This window comes from Stegostoma tigrinum, chromosome 25, assembly GCF_030684315.1.
Source record: "Stegostoma tigrinum isolate sSteTig4 chromosome 25, sSteTig4.hap1, whole genome shotgun sequence".
Lineage (NCBI taxonomy): Eukaryota > Metazoa > Chordata > Chondrichthyes > Orectolobiformes > Stegostomatidae > Stegostoma > Stegostoma tigrinum.
The window spans coordinates 35,550,116-35,566,610 of record NC_081378.1 but is presented as its reverse complement, the minus strand read 5'-3'; the positions used below and the strand labels follow the sequence as shown (position 1 = coordinate 35,566,610).

The 16,495-nt window shown below is 39.1% G+C and overlaps 1 protein-coding gene across 3 annotated transcripts in view; it reads right to left on the bottom strand.

The window, feature by feature from the left end:
* bltp3b (bridge-like lipid transfer protein family member 3B) overlaps window positions 1–16,495 on the bottom strand; it is a 120,614-nt gene that overhangs the window by 76,691 nt on the left and 27,428 nt on the right. For all 3 annotated transcript variants that reach the window (XM_059654636.1, XM_059654637.1, XM_059654638.1), the window contains exons 2-3: window positions 14,973–15,135; window positions 2,995–3,033 (exon numbers count right to left, since the gene is read on the bottom strand). In XM_059654636.1, coding sequence (XP_059510619.1) covers window positions 2,995–3,033; window positions 14,973–15,135 — 202 coding nt within the window. The remainder of the gene's footprint in view (window positions 1–2,994; window positions 3,034–14,972; window positions 15,136–16,495) is intronic.

The following is a 16,495-nucleotide window of genomic DNA, read 5'->3' as shown; positions in this document are numbered from 1 at the left end:
ACGAATTACTTAGATGAGAGTAACTAAATTTACACATGATGCCAAGATAGGTAGGAAAGTGTATTGTGAAGAAGATATTATTAGGAAGTCGAAGATAGATATAAATATGCTGGGTGAACAATATCTGGCAGATGAAGCATAATGGGGTAAACTGTGAAATTTTTTGTTCTTTCTGTCAACGTGAACCAAGGAGACATCACCTAAGTAAAGAATACAGGTTGCAGTCCAAGGTGCAGAGGAATGTTGATGTGATCATGGAACGCCACAGAAAGTTGAGATCCGGTTACAGCAAGTAATTAAGGTAGCTAATGGAATGCTAATCTTCATAAAGACTGGAATTGAACATAAAAGAACGATATGCTTCAGGTATATAATATTATTGCTGAGACCGCATCTTGAATACTGTATATAGTTCTGATCTCCTTATTTGCACTGGCAGTGGTTCACAGGAGCTTTACTACACCAAGAACGAGTGCATTGTCTCTGAGGAAAGGTTGGACTGACTGGGCTTGTCTTCACTCAGGTTTAGAAGAGTGAGGAATGACTTTATTGATGTAAGATGCTGAATGGTCTTGGCAAGATGGATGTGATAAGAAGTGTTACAGCTGAGTCGACTAATCATGAATTGAAAGGCAGGAAGCTAGAATTTGTTTGTAAAAATATGAAAAGGGAGAAGAGCAAATGGTTCCTTTAAGTAGTAAAGAGCTTTTCTAAGCTTAAAGATTTAGACAGAATAAAAAAGAAGTGTCTGTATGTCGCTGAAGATGTACAGCCAGTTCTGAAATTGAAATACATAGCAATTGGCTGAGTGGTTGGAAACCTTAGGCTTGTATTGATGTTTCAGTAATGAGCTGGAAACAGCTAATTAATTTAAACCAAACACTAAGCAACTGGAAGCCAATTGAATTTAAATCTGATGGTTTTGACAACCATGGACCAATGCTACTGTAAGAAAATTGACATGACATCCAAGGTATATAAGGAGAGGGTTTTGAGAATCAGGGTGAGAGCGAACCACCATCTGAGAAATAAGCATCCCTCACAAGAAATCACTAATTTCTCGAAGAAAGCATCATCTATTCATAAAAGATACCACTGCACTTCTAACTAAGAGTCCTCACAGAAGACTTCACAGAGAAAACATCCCTGACAGCTGGATCAGCAGAAGAAAGGCATTTATGACTTGAGAACAGAACAGAGGCATGTGGACTTTGAGAGACTAAGTTTTAATTTATTTTCTTATTACTTAGGTTAATATAAGTGGGACTTGTGTCTACTGGAACAGCATACAAGCAGAATTTAGTTGAGTTAGGGAGTAGACAGTAGTTAAGAGGGAATTGTTCAGTCTGGTTATAATTCTGTTAATTCACTGTTCACTGTTGTTTGGGTTAAGTAAGTAAATTGTTACTTGTTACTTATAAAGTGTATACCAGGGATTTTCTTTCATTTAACCACTCTTCTTAAAGGTTATAAAAGGGAGGCGAGCTTCTCTGGGTGTTTTTGGTTTAATTATTAGAAGGGAACTTGTGTTTCAGTTTAACTATCAGAGGGGTTTGAACTCTTCTCCATAACAAAAGGATGTTTCCCCTTATGAATGATTGTAGAACTAAGGAACACAGTTTTACAATTGGCAATCACCATTTTAGAAGAGAGACAATTTTTTTTTTGAGTGGTGTATAACTTTGGAACTCACCGCCCCTGAATCAAGCGAAGGCAGAGTCCTCGAATATTTTTGATGTGGAGGAAGCTTGATTACTTTGCCCAACAAAAATCTGAGATTATCAACGATAGATTACAAGATGAAAATCGAAACTAAAACAAATCAGCCATGATCTTACGGAAGAGTGGTGCAGACTCAAGAGACTGAATAGCTTGCCTGCACTTCTAATCCACACGTTCAGATATTTAACCAGTACTGGTTAGTGGACAGTACTGGTAGAGTGTCCCATGTGTAATGCTCGAAGGGCTTCACAGACCACATCATCCATATGTCTCATTAGCTCTGGAAAGAAGTGCCTTATCGAGAGGGAGTGCAACAAAGTCTCAACAGACTCATCCCTGGGCTAACTGGATTGTATTTCAAGGAGATATTGAATTGAGTGAATCTAAAACTGTTGGGAGTTCAAAAGAATGAGCGGTGATCTCATTGAAATATGTAAAATTCAATACTGGTGTAATAAAAGTAGTTGCTAGAAGCATGATTTCCTTGGCTGGGAGAACTAGGATGAGAGTTTACGGTATCACCATACCGGACCAGTCAGAAATTGACAGATTTCTGAGTTATAGAGTCAAAGTTATAGAGTTATACAGCATGGAAACAGGCCCTTCAGCCCAAACTCATCCATGCTGACCTTGGTGCCCACTCTGCTGGTTCCAGTTGCCCACATTTGGTTCTTATCCCTCTAAACACTTCACATCCATGTATCTATCCAAATGCTTTTTAAATGTTGCCATTGTACCTGCCTCAACCACTTTCTCTGGCAGCCCATTTCACTTATACATTCTCTATGTGAAGAAGTTGTCCCTTGGTTCCTTCTTAAATCTATCCCCTCTCACCTTAAACCTGTGCCTTCTAGTTTTCAATTCCCAATCCCTGGGAAAGAGACTGTATGCATTCATCCTGTCTATGCCCCTCATGATCTTATACACCTTTAGAGGGTCACCCCTCATATGTTCCACCCTATGTTCCAAGGAATAAAGTGCTATCCTGACCAACCTCTCCCTATAACTCTGGACTCTGAATCTTTGCAACATCCTCATAAGTAGTCTTTGCACACTTTCCAGTTTAACTATGTCTTTTTATAAAAGGGTGACCAGTTCTAGAGAATCACAGGACTTAAGGTTACTACTGAGATAGAAGATTGGTGTCATGTTGGAGCAGGGTCAGAGGCCAAATTCTGAAACTGGTTTCAATGTCTCTATTTCTTCTGTTCTGCGAGAAAAAAGATCACAACTAGTTTTGTTCGTACTTAATGAAGAAAATTAAAAACTTACCAGGCAGATAGGGTGAGTCTTTAATTTAGTCCAGTGTATCTACAAGAAACATATAATCAGATAATTAGTAAAGCATTTCATTTCTGCAATTGGACAGTCCTTCCAAATCTCAAACACAACAATTCAGAAAAATTCTTTGGCAGGCATGCTCTCAAACCTTTTTACAAAATGCACACCCTTCAAATTTAGCCAATTTAAAAATGAACGAGTGCTACTATTTTGACTATGTCCAGGAAAATATCCAATACTGTTGCTCAGCAATTAGAAACAGAATATTAGGTGCAAGAAGGTTATTGAATTAAGAAAATCCAAGGAAACTTCTTGACACAGTCACAAACTTTGTTGTGACTTGGATTTGAATATAGACCATAGCAGCTTCAATGCAGAGCACTAAGTAGTACACAGCCATGATGGTAAGAACTTGTTATGGTTAGTTTAATTAACATGATCAGATATGTTCTGACACACCTCTGGGACAGGTGAGACTTGGCCCAGAGGCAGGGATATTATCGCTGCACCAAAAGACTCTTCAGGAATGATCCCAAGTAAGAATTTTACCACTGAACAACCAATTAAAACTTTATAGAGAACTACTGTTAATACAATGTAGGCTAGTTAAGGTATCTTATCAGCTGCCTCCTCTTGAAAAGAATAATATTGTCAATCACCATTGCACTAGCTTTAAGAAAGCAACCAGCTTTTTAAGCTTGATAAGCCAATAAAACCTTGTTTCTGTAACTTATCTCTTAGAAACTTTAGAAGTTGGGTTGTTAAGGATATGAAGTATTAAATTGTTAGAAAACTGAAGTAAAGAAAGATGAAAGACCGGGCCTAAAATGGAATGAGTACATATGGGGATTTTAGTTTGATATGTTACACTTGAGCAAACCTTGTCTTTGTATTAGCTTTGTTACTGTTTAGTTTAACAACGTATAATCTGGAATTCATAGGGAGGGATCTTATTACAATTATTTTGCAGTAAGTATATTCAGAACGAGGCTCTCATTGTTGTAAAAGAAAACAATGCAAAATTCTATTCATCACTGATTTTTTTTCCTTAAAGGTCAAATTTCTGGCTTGATGAAAATATACAAGTCTCTGCCATGCATCTCAACTCATGCTCAGTAGCGGCATTTTCATTAGAGTGTCAGAAAATGATTTACAGTTCTCCTTCAGGGATGAGCAGAATCTTGGGTGACACATCACTGCAAGAATGAAAAGGTGTTTCACGGTTGGAACATATTGTCTTTCAAACAGGATGTTGAACCAACTTCTAAAGTGAACATGAATATTTGGGGTCAGGGGAGCTCATGTGCGAGACAACATTTAGCATTAACAAGCAAAAAAAAAATTGAGATTACTCTTATTGCTGTTTGTGGCATCCAAGCAAATAATTTGAATTCTATGAGTCTTGTACCTATCACTTATAAAAAGTGCTCCCATGATTGAAAAACGCTGTGGGTCATGGAGCTCGTAAATGGAGATAAAAAGGAAATCCTAGCACTTCTTGAGGCACAGTGGCAATTTCTCTGACTCCAAGGCAGGGGGCCTGGGTTCAAAACCCACCTGCTCTAAAAAGGTATAGGATAACATAGCTGAATGTTGCTTAAAAATATCTTTAAAAGGAAATCCTCATATTTCTATAACACTTCAAATGCAAACAATATCTGCTCTAAAACAGACAGGATATTTGCAGATAGATTTCTCATTTCCTTTAATTTTTGGAATCTTAATTCTTGTCACAATAACCAACTTTCACACAGCACATTTGAGCATTAAATGCATCAATATAATAGAATTCTCCAAGAATGTTTTTTAACTTGATAATTTGATAATACGGTGAATATTATCTAATTACTTGTATAAGATATTTGGGAACACTTCTAGCAGCACTCATCTTTATAATGAAAACTCAAGATCAACACAAATATTACAAATGGTTAGGCAACCTATTAACTAAAAGGGCATAAAAGCGAGGACAAGAAAAAAGAACTAGTTTCACCAAATAACAGTGATTTGTTCCACGAACCACCTCGGGGCCTCTGACACTCAATAGGAAAACTAATGAATTTGTGGCAACTTTCACATCATAACGATTAATAACCTGAATGATGTTAAAAATCAAGCAAAGGTGATTCAATGACATTAGTTTCTGCTAACAATTTTTTAGGTTCTCAAAAGGAGATACTACTAAACCAGAATTACTTCTGGAAAAATACATCCTGTTCAACTTTTTTTCTCTTGCACTTATCAGAAGGAATTGCAAGATGTCAAGGTAAGGGAAAAATAATAAACTTATACTAGAATTTGACTGGTAAAGGTATTGGCATAGAAAACACAAAGGTGAACGATGATAGTCAAATAACTGCCCAGATTTTATAGAGTCAAAGTTATAGAGTTATACAGCATGGAAACAGGCCCTTCAGCCCAAACTCATCCATGCTGACCTTGGTGCCCACTCTGCTGGTTCCAGTTGCCCACATTTGGTTCTTATCCCTCTAAACACTTCACATCCATGTATCTATCCAAATGCTTTTTAAATGTTGCCATTGTACCTGCCTCAACCACTTTCTCTGGCAGCCCATTTCACTTATACATTCTCTATGTGAAGAAGTTGTCCCTTGGTTCCTTCTTAAATCTATCCCCTCTCACCTTAAACCTGTGCCTTCTAGTTTTCAATTCCCAATCCCTGGGAAAGAGACTGTATGCATTCATCCTGTCTATGCCCCTCATGATCTTATACACCTTTAGAGGGTTACCCCTCATATGTTCCACCCTATGTTCCAAGGAATAAAGTGCTATCCTGACCAACCTCTCCCTATAACTCTGGACTCTGAATCTTTGCAACATCCTCATAAGTAGTCTTTGCACACTTTCCAGTTTAACTATGTCTTTTTATAAAAGGGTGACCAAAAATTTCCACAATACTCCAAGTACGGCCTTACCAACAACTTATACAACTGTAACATAACATCCCAACTCCTATTATCAATGTCTCGACCCCTGAAGGCCAGCATTCAGCATCCTGTCAACCTGTAATGCCACTTTCAATGAACTACGTATTTGTACTCCTAAAAACAGCAGGTTGAATCACATTGGTCAAGATATTGCTCTCAGAAATGAACCACAGAATTGCTGTCGTCTATTTTGTTGCATTCAACCATGTTTGAGCACGTTTCTTCTGTATGCAGAGAAGCAGGGCCCAGTGTAATAATTCTAGCTTCCAGTACATGCAAGTGCACCACACTGTGGGCCTGACTGACAATCCCAAACTTGTTGTCAGCATAACTATTCACACACTCAAGATTATGTGGAAAATGCTGTCCAATTACAAAATCACAACTACTGTTGAACACTGCGTTGAGCATTTTACAAGCATGGGCTGGTTGAGTATGGTCAGTATCCTACTTGCTGCACACAACTGAAGTTATATGAGAGACCACTCTCTCCGTGACTCCCTTGTTCGTCGGAGAGACCACTCTCTCCGTGACTCCCTTGTTCGCTCCACACTGCCCTCCAGCCCCACCACACCCGGCACCTTCTCCTGCAACCGCAGGAAATGCTACACTTGCCCCCACACCTCCTCCCTCACCCCTATCCCAGGCACCAAGATGATTTTCCATATTAAGCAGAGGTTCACCTGCACATCTGCCAATGTGGTATACTGCATCCACTGTACGCGGTGTGGCTTCCTCTACATTGGGGAAACCAAGCGGAGGCTTGGGGACCACTTTGCAGAACACCTCCGCTCGGTTCGTTATAAACAACTGCACCTCCCAGTCGCAAACCATTTCAACTCCCCCTCCCATTCTTTAGATGACATGTCCATCATGGGCCTCCTGTAGTGCCACAATGATGCCACCCAAAGGTTGCAGGAACAGCAACTCATATTCCGCTTGGGAACCCTGCAGCCCAATGGTATCAATGTGGACTTCACCAGCTTCAAAATTTCCCCTTCCCCCACCGCATCCCAAAACCAGCCCAGTTCGTCCCCTCCCCCCCACTGCACCAAACAACCAGCCCAGCTCTTGCCCTCCACCCACTGATCCCTAAACCAGTCCAGCCTGTCTCTGCCTCCCTAACCTGTTCTTCCTCTCACCCATCCCTTCCTCCCACCCCAAGCCACACCTTCATCTCCTACCTACTAACCTCATCCCAACTCCTTGACCTGTCAGTCTTCCCTGGACTGACCTATCCCCTCCCTACCTCCCCACCTATACTCTCCTCTCCACCTTCGGTCTGTCTCCCCCTCTCTCCCTATTTATTCCAGAACCCTCACCCCATCCCCCTCTCTGATGAAGGGTCTAGGCCCGAAACATCAGCTTTTGTGCTCCTGAGATGCTGCTGGGTCTGCTGTATTCATCCAGCCTCACATTTTATTATCTTGAAGTTATATGTTGTTTTGATGTGATCTTCTAGCGTTCTGGTATGTATGGTCTATAAACTTAGCATCACACCAGCACTGCAATTCATATGCCACATGACTCACTTGTACGATGGGAACAACATTTTTTGGGTGGAGAGCACTGTCCTCTTAAGGTTGCACACCACTCATGTTGCTGCTGCAACATGAAAAAGCCAGCTTCATGTAACAAACATATCATCTATTAATTGAAAATACGCCATATGAAGACGGCTAGGAGTCATCCCACGGACATATTTCTCATGGAATCCACACAAAGGTGTAGCATGGATCCCATGGCAACAACTTGGGCATATGTGGTGCTGATAAAAGTGAACTCAATTTTCAGCGAATACTGATTCACACAATGGTGTTGGGTCTGGATGGCAGTGATATTGTGCTGCAGTGCAGATATTTCAAGTCCAATATGACTTTTCTTTGAAACAGAAGGTGGCTGGAAAAAGAAAGTTGCAATCCAAGCTGGAGGAATAGTACCTAATTTTGCACTTAGGTACTTTACAACCTTCAGAACTGAATAAATTCAACAACTTCAGAACTTGAACACTGTTCTCTCTTTTGATCTACTCCCCTAGTATCTTTTTTGCATAGGTTCACTCACAAAGAATATTTCAACATACACACTTGCATTCATACCTATTTGGTATCTATATCACACCTTGTGCTCTGGGCATCCTCACCATCTGTTCTATTTGCTCCTCCTTCCCTTTTCTCAGTGACATATAAACAATTTCCCAGATTTTTACCATTCTCAAGAGGAGACACTGGATCAAAACGTCAACTTGTTTTGTTTACCTCGAGTACGTCAAACCTGCTAGGTTTCTTCAACACTGCATTTATTACAGATCTCCAGCATCTGTACTAATTGACTACTGTCTTGAGGTAAAATGACAGGGCTTTGACATTGGGCTGGTGCAAAACATTGTGCTGCATACATCAACAATACACCGAAGAACACACAATGTTCATCCTATTTCTTACAGGAATGTGAGTGACCACATAGAATAAGGCTTTAACATTAAGTATTACTGCATTTAACTATTTTACTTTCACAATTGTTCAGTAAATATGTGAATGACTAGATCAAACAAACTGATCAAGTTCTGCGACCAACTCATGCAGTTACTTGAACTTTGTTGGGAAGCAACTACTTGACCTAATGGCTAATTTCAGTGAAGGACTGGATCTGAACTTGATCCTTATCCAGTAGCTCAAGTATATGTGAGCACATTGGTTTGAATGAGCTCTACTCTGACGCTTTCTCTCTCAACTGCACCACCTACCAACAATAACCTTCAAGGATTATCACAAACCTAATATATGTCAACTTATTGTGTGCCATGAAACTGCAGTTCACTTAATTAAAATAACCAGAAGTCAAATGCAAAACAGAACACAAAAAGAAATTTGCAGTTTAAGAGCTCATTGCCCTGAGCTGCTCGATGTCACTGCTCAAGCTATGACCTTTTTAGTTAAAATTGCTCAACTCATTAGATAGCATTAAACATCAACCTCAACAACTATATTTGATTTTGAATCCTTTTAAAATAATTAAACCACATCTTGCATGAAGAACAACTAAATTATCTGGTTTGTCCTGTAACATGTTACACTCGTTAAGAAATCTGTTGACATTTCATAAACAATGAAGACTGAAAGTTCTGATTTAACTCCATTGCAATCAATGTCAAAGTTCGGAAACGTCAATTCTTACTCAAACTGATATTATTTAGAAATTCAGAATAGAACATTCCACATACCAATCTTCAAACAAATCAACAGTTTTCTCCAAATCTCATCTATGTTGAATGCAAATTTATTTACCGATTTAAAAAAAGTTTAAATCAAGTTCAGGTGAACTGCAGTGAAGTGAGATTGCAGCAGGTAGCTCTTCTGTAAAGCCAACAATGACTGTCATGAAAGGATAAATTGCACAGGAAGTTATATCCTCACACAGTTATTAAAATCACCTTTCTACTCAATTTCTTTATAACTTTATAAAGGACATAACAATTGTTTAGATCAAAGCAATGATCAAACAAGGATAGGGCACCTGCATTTCATCCCTACTATCATGTAGTCTTCCAGTGTTGCATACAACAATTACGTTACATAGGCTTTTTAGTCAAAACAAAAAAAGTCCAGACTGGCATTTCAGGCTTCTGTTACCTTTCTTCATTGAAGTCTATTACTGCAGCCCTCTGTTCCCATCTCCCTCATATGATTTCCTGGCTTTCCTTTAACTCATTTCTCGATACCCTGTGACAGAGCTGAGTCTGAACACAGATTTATTTAAAAAGGTTACTAAAAGTGGAGCAAAATTAGTCACTGACATGCTGACGTTAACAGACTTGCTGGCGTATCAGAGAACGCCATTGAGTATTTCGATAGGAAGTACTGAGCACTGGATAGAGGAGGGCACAGGGAGCAATGCATCTGCCATTATTAACAGATATCCATGTCTTTCTCCCAGCATCATAAAGCTATCCTTAAATTTTTATGGAACATTCTCTCCCTCTCCCACATTCCACCACCCCTCTTCCCTCCCCCCAATATTCCACCACCCAAACTTCCCTTCCAATGGGATATAGTCCCAGGAGCACAAGCACCAGTACCAGCACCTCTCCAGGACAAGGTGCAAGTGGACATTTTCCTCCAGTAAATTTCTATACATTTGTTCAATACTGTTTTCTTCCATTAATGTTTGTTCCCATCACCTTAAGACAGGCTGCTAACTCCGCTCACTGTTACTTATCATGTGTTTCTTAAATTAATTTCTTTAACAGCCTTGTAGGATTTGTCTCTTCTTTCCCATAATCTGCTGCTTCTGAAAATTTTTTCTAAGCAATACAGAACTTCATTTCACCTTACAGTCTGCTATTAGCAGCATCTCTACTGTTACGGACCTTTCCTTTCTGAATGAAGATAAGATTCTTAATAAATTACAGAGGGGGAAGAGAAAGTTGGTGAGACTTCTGGACCCTCTCCCTGTGGGTTATAAAATTCAAGTCAGCAAATACCTTTGCATACATCACCCCAGATGGCACGCTAATCATTCAGCTAAAATCACAACTTACTAAACTCTGTTCTATAATGCATTCTGCATTTTTTTTAAAAAATGCAGTCTTTGGTTTTGGTTTATTTATTTCAGGAGTATCCTGTTACAAAACATAGTGCAAGTGTGTTATAGTGACGCCTGTCACCAGCGCCATCTTGAACCTTAGAAAAATAAACTAAAACATAGAATAGGAAGGCAGAAAAAAATGAAGAAATAAAGAAAGTGTCAAACTTCACAGTCCTTCTTGTTAGGTACTCCGTCATGGGCCCGCTGGCCAGGCACGAGTCCCCTCTGCTACACTGCATTTGCTGGAACAAAAGTCGCCACTATTCAGCGCCATCTTGCCTACACTGATGCCCTCACTGGACCTTGCCAATACCAACACCGCTGATAGCATCAAGTACTGTACCAGCCCAAACACAACTCTGCCGCTGCCATGAATCTGCTTTAGGCCTGCCTCGCTGACACATTTGCTATTGATGCCACCTGGTCTCATACTAAGCTCAAACTGGCCTATGCCACCAACTCCATGAATCTGCACTGGATGCAGACACTGCCAGTAACCCAAACCTGTCTCCACAGCAGCAGCCATGAGTCAGAGCTAGGACTGCCTCAATGATGCAGAAGCCACCAGGAACCCAAACTCACCTCTGACACTACTGCTGCAAGTCAGTACGGTGGGTCAGTGGTTAGCACTGCTGACTCTCAGTGCCAGGGACCCAGGTTCGATTCCACCCTCAGGCTACTGTCGGCGTGGAGTTTGCACATGCTCCCCAGGCCTGCATGGGTTTCCTTCGGGAGCTCCAGTTTCCTCCCACAGTCCGAAGATGTGCAGGCGAGGTGCATTGGCTATGCTAAATTGCCTGTAGTGTTCGAGGATGTCTCGATTAGTTGGGTTATGGGGTTGGGTCTGGGTAGGATGCTCTGAGGATTGCTTTGGACTTGTTGGGCCAAAGGGCCTGTTTCCACACTGTAGGGATTCTGTGAGATTCTATGAAAGCCATGCTGTTGCAGTCTTCATAGAAGTGAAAACAAAAATCGATTCGCTTCAACCTTAGAACCTAAGGTCCCAATTAATTGTACTAAATTATGAACTTTCATCATGGTGGGCAGTTATGGAGATGTTTCCACTTGCATCTAGTTCAACATTTACATATTAATCATGACAATCATGATGCTAACATTGAAACACTGAATTAAGGATTTTTTTTAAATTCAGGGCTTGCATCATTCTTCATTTTAGGAGATAAAATCAGATGGCACAAAATTCCATTTGCTTCAAAACTATTAACCATTTTTGCTGGCTGAATAGCAAGAACCATCAAATAATGCCAACGATTAGTCAAAATTCAACACTGATTCATCTAGTTGACTGGAAACAGTAGCAGAATTAATGCCAAAATCCTCTGTTAAAATGATGTTCACAGAACATAAAAAAGCCAGTGCCTTCCATCAGGCGTCCTGTGGCCATGATGACCAGAGAACTAAACACATTCAATTATGAAATAATGGACAAGGTACAATTTCACTTTGAGATTTCACTGTGAAGCAAAGTGCAAAGCATGAGAGAATAGCAAAACCTGTCAAAAACTCAAAAATGTCGCTGATTAAAGAGGTGACATTAATACAATAAATGGAAAACCAAGGCAATGAAGCAGAATGTAGGCATCAAAAGAGAGTGAGGGTAACCTGTCATCAAGTATGCCCAAGATTCTAAAAACAAAGAACAAAACTCTTGGAACAGTTCAATAAACAGGCATTCTCTCCATTACAATTCAGCGAGGACACGGTGGACTATGTAACAGACATCCGAAAACAAATTGCAAAACAAACAGACTTCTGGTTGAAGCCCAGCATTTTTCAAGACTAACACCTTCCTCTTCCTTTTTCCAAGACCAAATAATGACACTATCACAGTGCCAGAACTGCGCTGAGCTTATAAGCTACAATGCAGAACGGAATCTTAACAAAAGAAATCAAATATGACAAATGGTTACACTTTCACTTTTATTTTACTATTTTCAAATCAGAGTGGCATTTCATGCACTGCAGCAAGGGATCAGTTTGTAAACTTTCAAGTAGTGATTTCAAATAGTTTAAAGGTATACTGGGTTGTACAGATGTATTCAGATAGTTTGCAGGCCTCCCTGACTATAAAGAAGCACTGACTAATCGACATTTAAGGCAAAAGAAACAGAGTGCGATATATTTGCAACCTTTACTTGGTATATATGCCTACAGCACAGAATCATCCAAAAGCTTGATGATACTAGGCAACACAAACTGCCAAAAACACACTATAATTCACTGAACATATTTCATGTACTAAAGGCATTGCGTATTTCAATAAAAGAATTAATTAGGAGTAATCAGAATTTTAGCTTGAAATTCTTGTTGTGCATGTTCAGCAAGTTTTTTTCATCATTTAATATCATCTGGAATTACACTACTAAGCAGCACAAGACAGGGCTTCAAAACTCTGGAAACCTATACTGCCATTTGCAAATGAAAGTTGTATATCAAATTATTCCTCTAATTATAGTGATTTAAGCAAATAAAGATTATTGTATTCTTTCAAAAATATTATTTGTTATTGGCCAACCATTGCTTAGCCAAAGAGAAACAGAATGGAATTGAATACTTCCCTTCCGACCACAATCTACACCATTTTTTTTAAAAGAACAAAGTCCACTTTACATTTTAATTCACAAGAATCACACTGTTTGCAGCAGTTTAATTGTGAAAGCATTTCAGCTGTGATTTTGAACAGTTGAATTTGGATATTGTCAGGTTCTCAAGTGTTTTTCTTTTAAAAATACATTTTGTGCTGTAATTTTCCAATCCATTGGTGTTGGAGTTGGAGGTGGCAGAGAAAAAAAGGGCAGCCTCATTGGAATATCTCTGAGGCAAAGTCCCACCAGTAGAAATATTTCCCATGAAGGGGCAGGTAAGCAGATTAACTGTCCATGCTATGGAAGAAAGTAGCCAATTATGGACAAAACACGAGATTTTGCGGCCGTGCCAGCACTTATCCAGCGGCTGCTGCAACAAACTTAGAGGCTGTAAATCACAATGGCGCAGGGCATAACAGGAGTTGGAATCTGCAAACTCCAATGATAGGGGCACAGAGGAAAGGCTGGATTCATGGCAGAGAAAAATTACCTTTCCATCTCAAAAGAGCCTCTAACAGCTTCTGCCATAAAACCATGACATGTACAGCTGTGAGGGCACCATGCTGAGGAGCTCTTGCAGATTTCCAACCTTTCTCTGAAACATTCACTGGTCCCAACATCCCTGCTGAGGTAAGTATTGCAAACATTTTGCATTGCATTCAGTGCAAGTCAAATGGCTGTATTCTTTCATATCAGGTAAAAAAAAGTGAAAAAAGGTGGTCCCAGCCATTAAACTGACCACAATTCTGCTAGGATCAATTCTTCACTTTTGGGAGGTTTGACTAATTGCACTCATTTGCACATCTTCATGAACAGCTTACAACTTAAGCTCTTTTGGGCACAAGGATACAACATGTAAGTTTTAAAAATACTACGAATAGGTTTCTAATTTGATAAGGTATTAAATTTTTTTTAAAAAATAAGTAAATAGCACTGCACATTTTTAAACAGCTTTCAATCATTTAAAATTGTGTTACTTGTTGGTGGTTAATTGTAACTGTCACTAAAAATGATTTTCTGGTGATAAATGTGTTTTCATTTGTTTCAAACTGCTCCACATTTCTCAAACATTTGAAATAAATCTACTTAATCTTTCTATTTAAAATAAATCTTTTTTAAAAAAGCTCTCCTTAATGGTTCATGGCAACTCTGCATCATGATATACAAATGAGTTTCAGCAGAAACAAAATTAACATAGGGGCTACTCAAGCGAGATACATTAATGCATCGAAAGAAATGGGATTAGATCGGTTTAGGATATCTGGTCGGCCCGGACCAGTAAGAGTGAAGTGTCTGTTTCTATGCTGTATAACTCTACAAGTAACTTTGGGTATCTGTTACATCTCACCGAGCTTTTCACAAAACACCCCTACTTTTAAAAAAATTAAATCCAAAATAGGTAAGGCAATTATAGAAATTTTCTTTACCCCCTAGACTCGATATGCGAAATCCTAGAAATTCTCTCAGATTCTGGAAAATTAAAAGGGCAAATGACAATGTCTCTCAACATTTTATTTGCATGATGATCAAGTGGAAACAATCAGGTCAGCCATTGTCTTATCAAATAGTGGAGCAGGGTTAGCAGCCAAACAGCCTACTCTTGCTTCTAATTTTATGTTCAAATGCTGCAACATCCTTTAGATTTACTGGCACCATTGTTATGCAACAGAACCTACAGGGATATACTAAGTTTATCAGGCAAACCTATTTAGTCATGCTTTTAGATTGATAATGTTCTCACGTCATTTTCATCTCATGGCCACTACCGTCACCTTTCTGGTTTCCTTTCCAGTGTATGAGTGCCCAGAATAAGAATTCTGATTCTTACCCGAATTGCAGCCTTGTTGCAGAACACTCTGGTGATGGCCAACCAGGTGGGCAGGTCCAGCATATTTTGCAGTACTTCTTCATCGAGCTCCAAGTTGGTCAGCTGACCTTCACCTTTAAGAGTACTCAAATTAATTTTATCTGGTGACAAATTTTTGGTGAACCTAAAAAACAGAAAAGGCAAAAGTAATACTTTGGTTGTCCATCACACTGTGTTGACTCAATGTTACTACAGTTTTTCATTTATTCCTTGAGGCTTTTCCCTGCTGGGTTGATGCGCTGCAACTGCAGAGCTGGAAAAGAAATTCTTTCATTAACAGCTTCTATCTCTCTGATGGGGCTCCAGGCCAATGTTCTGAACATTGTATTCATTTTGACAGCTGTAGCAAATTTCACAGGAGCAATTAAGACAATCCACAATCCATTCTAAGTAGAACATCTCATAAGAGTCCAAAAATAAGCCAATTTGCCCTATATCCCAATCTTAACAGATCATAAAAAAAAAATTCCAGCATTCAGACATCCCCAAAATCTTCCTTGGGCCAGTTCCTATTTGTGCAACAAGTTTCATTGAAATCCAGGCATTAGTTTTTCAGATATATTGTTTATAGAAAAATAGACTAACAAACCAGGGTGCTGGAAGAGAGAATGCCAGATAAAAGAGATATAACTTATATCGTACTCATAATTGGAACAAGCAAAAAAGAGATAACAGGAAACTCAAAAAAAATTAGGTAAATTTCAGAATGAGACGTAAATAAATTTAGGAGAGGTGGGGGCATAGTGGTAATGTCACTGAAATAGTAATCCAGAAACCCAGGCTCATGTTTTGGGAACAACTGTTTGAATCCCACCGTGGCAGATGGTGAAATTTGAATTCAATACAATTTTGGTGTGTAAAGCTGATCTAATGGCAGCCATGTAATCACTTTCATAAAAATTCATCTGGTTCATGAACATCTTTCAGGGAAAAAATACTGCCATCTTTACCTCATCTAGTTGATATGAGACCTCAGATCCTCAGCAATGTGGTTGATTCTGATCTGCCCTTTAGGCAATTAGGAATGAGGGGAAAAAAATGTCAACCTAACCAATGATGGACCAAACTTTAACTGCTGCAATTTTGTTTTTAAATCAAAAAATTAAAATAATTAAGTTTGGAAGTTCGAGGAAAAAACAGCAACGCTGTAATTAATTTGATGTCTACGATGAGGATGTGAAGACCACAACACCTTATAAGGTTGTGTAAAAGTCACTAAGAAGGAAAGACAAAGAAAAGAGTGAATCTAACATTATTAGTAAAACAGAAGGAAGCCAGGAAGTTTACAACAGAGAAGAAACATGGTGGAAGGGAAGAACAAGTATCCATTTTAACAGGTTAACAGGTGCATGAAAAGAACCTCAAATTTGGCACAAAAGCTAATCTTGTATTTTAATTGGAGATTATGCAAACAAGTTAGTGTTTTACATAAAAGGAGGTTTTGAAAATAAGAGTGAGAACTTTAACACCCAAGAAAAAAGGCA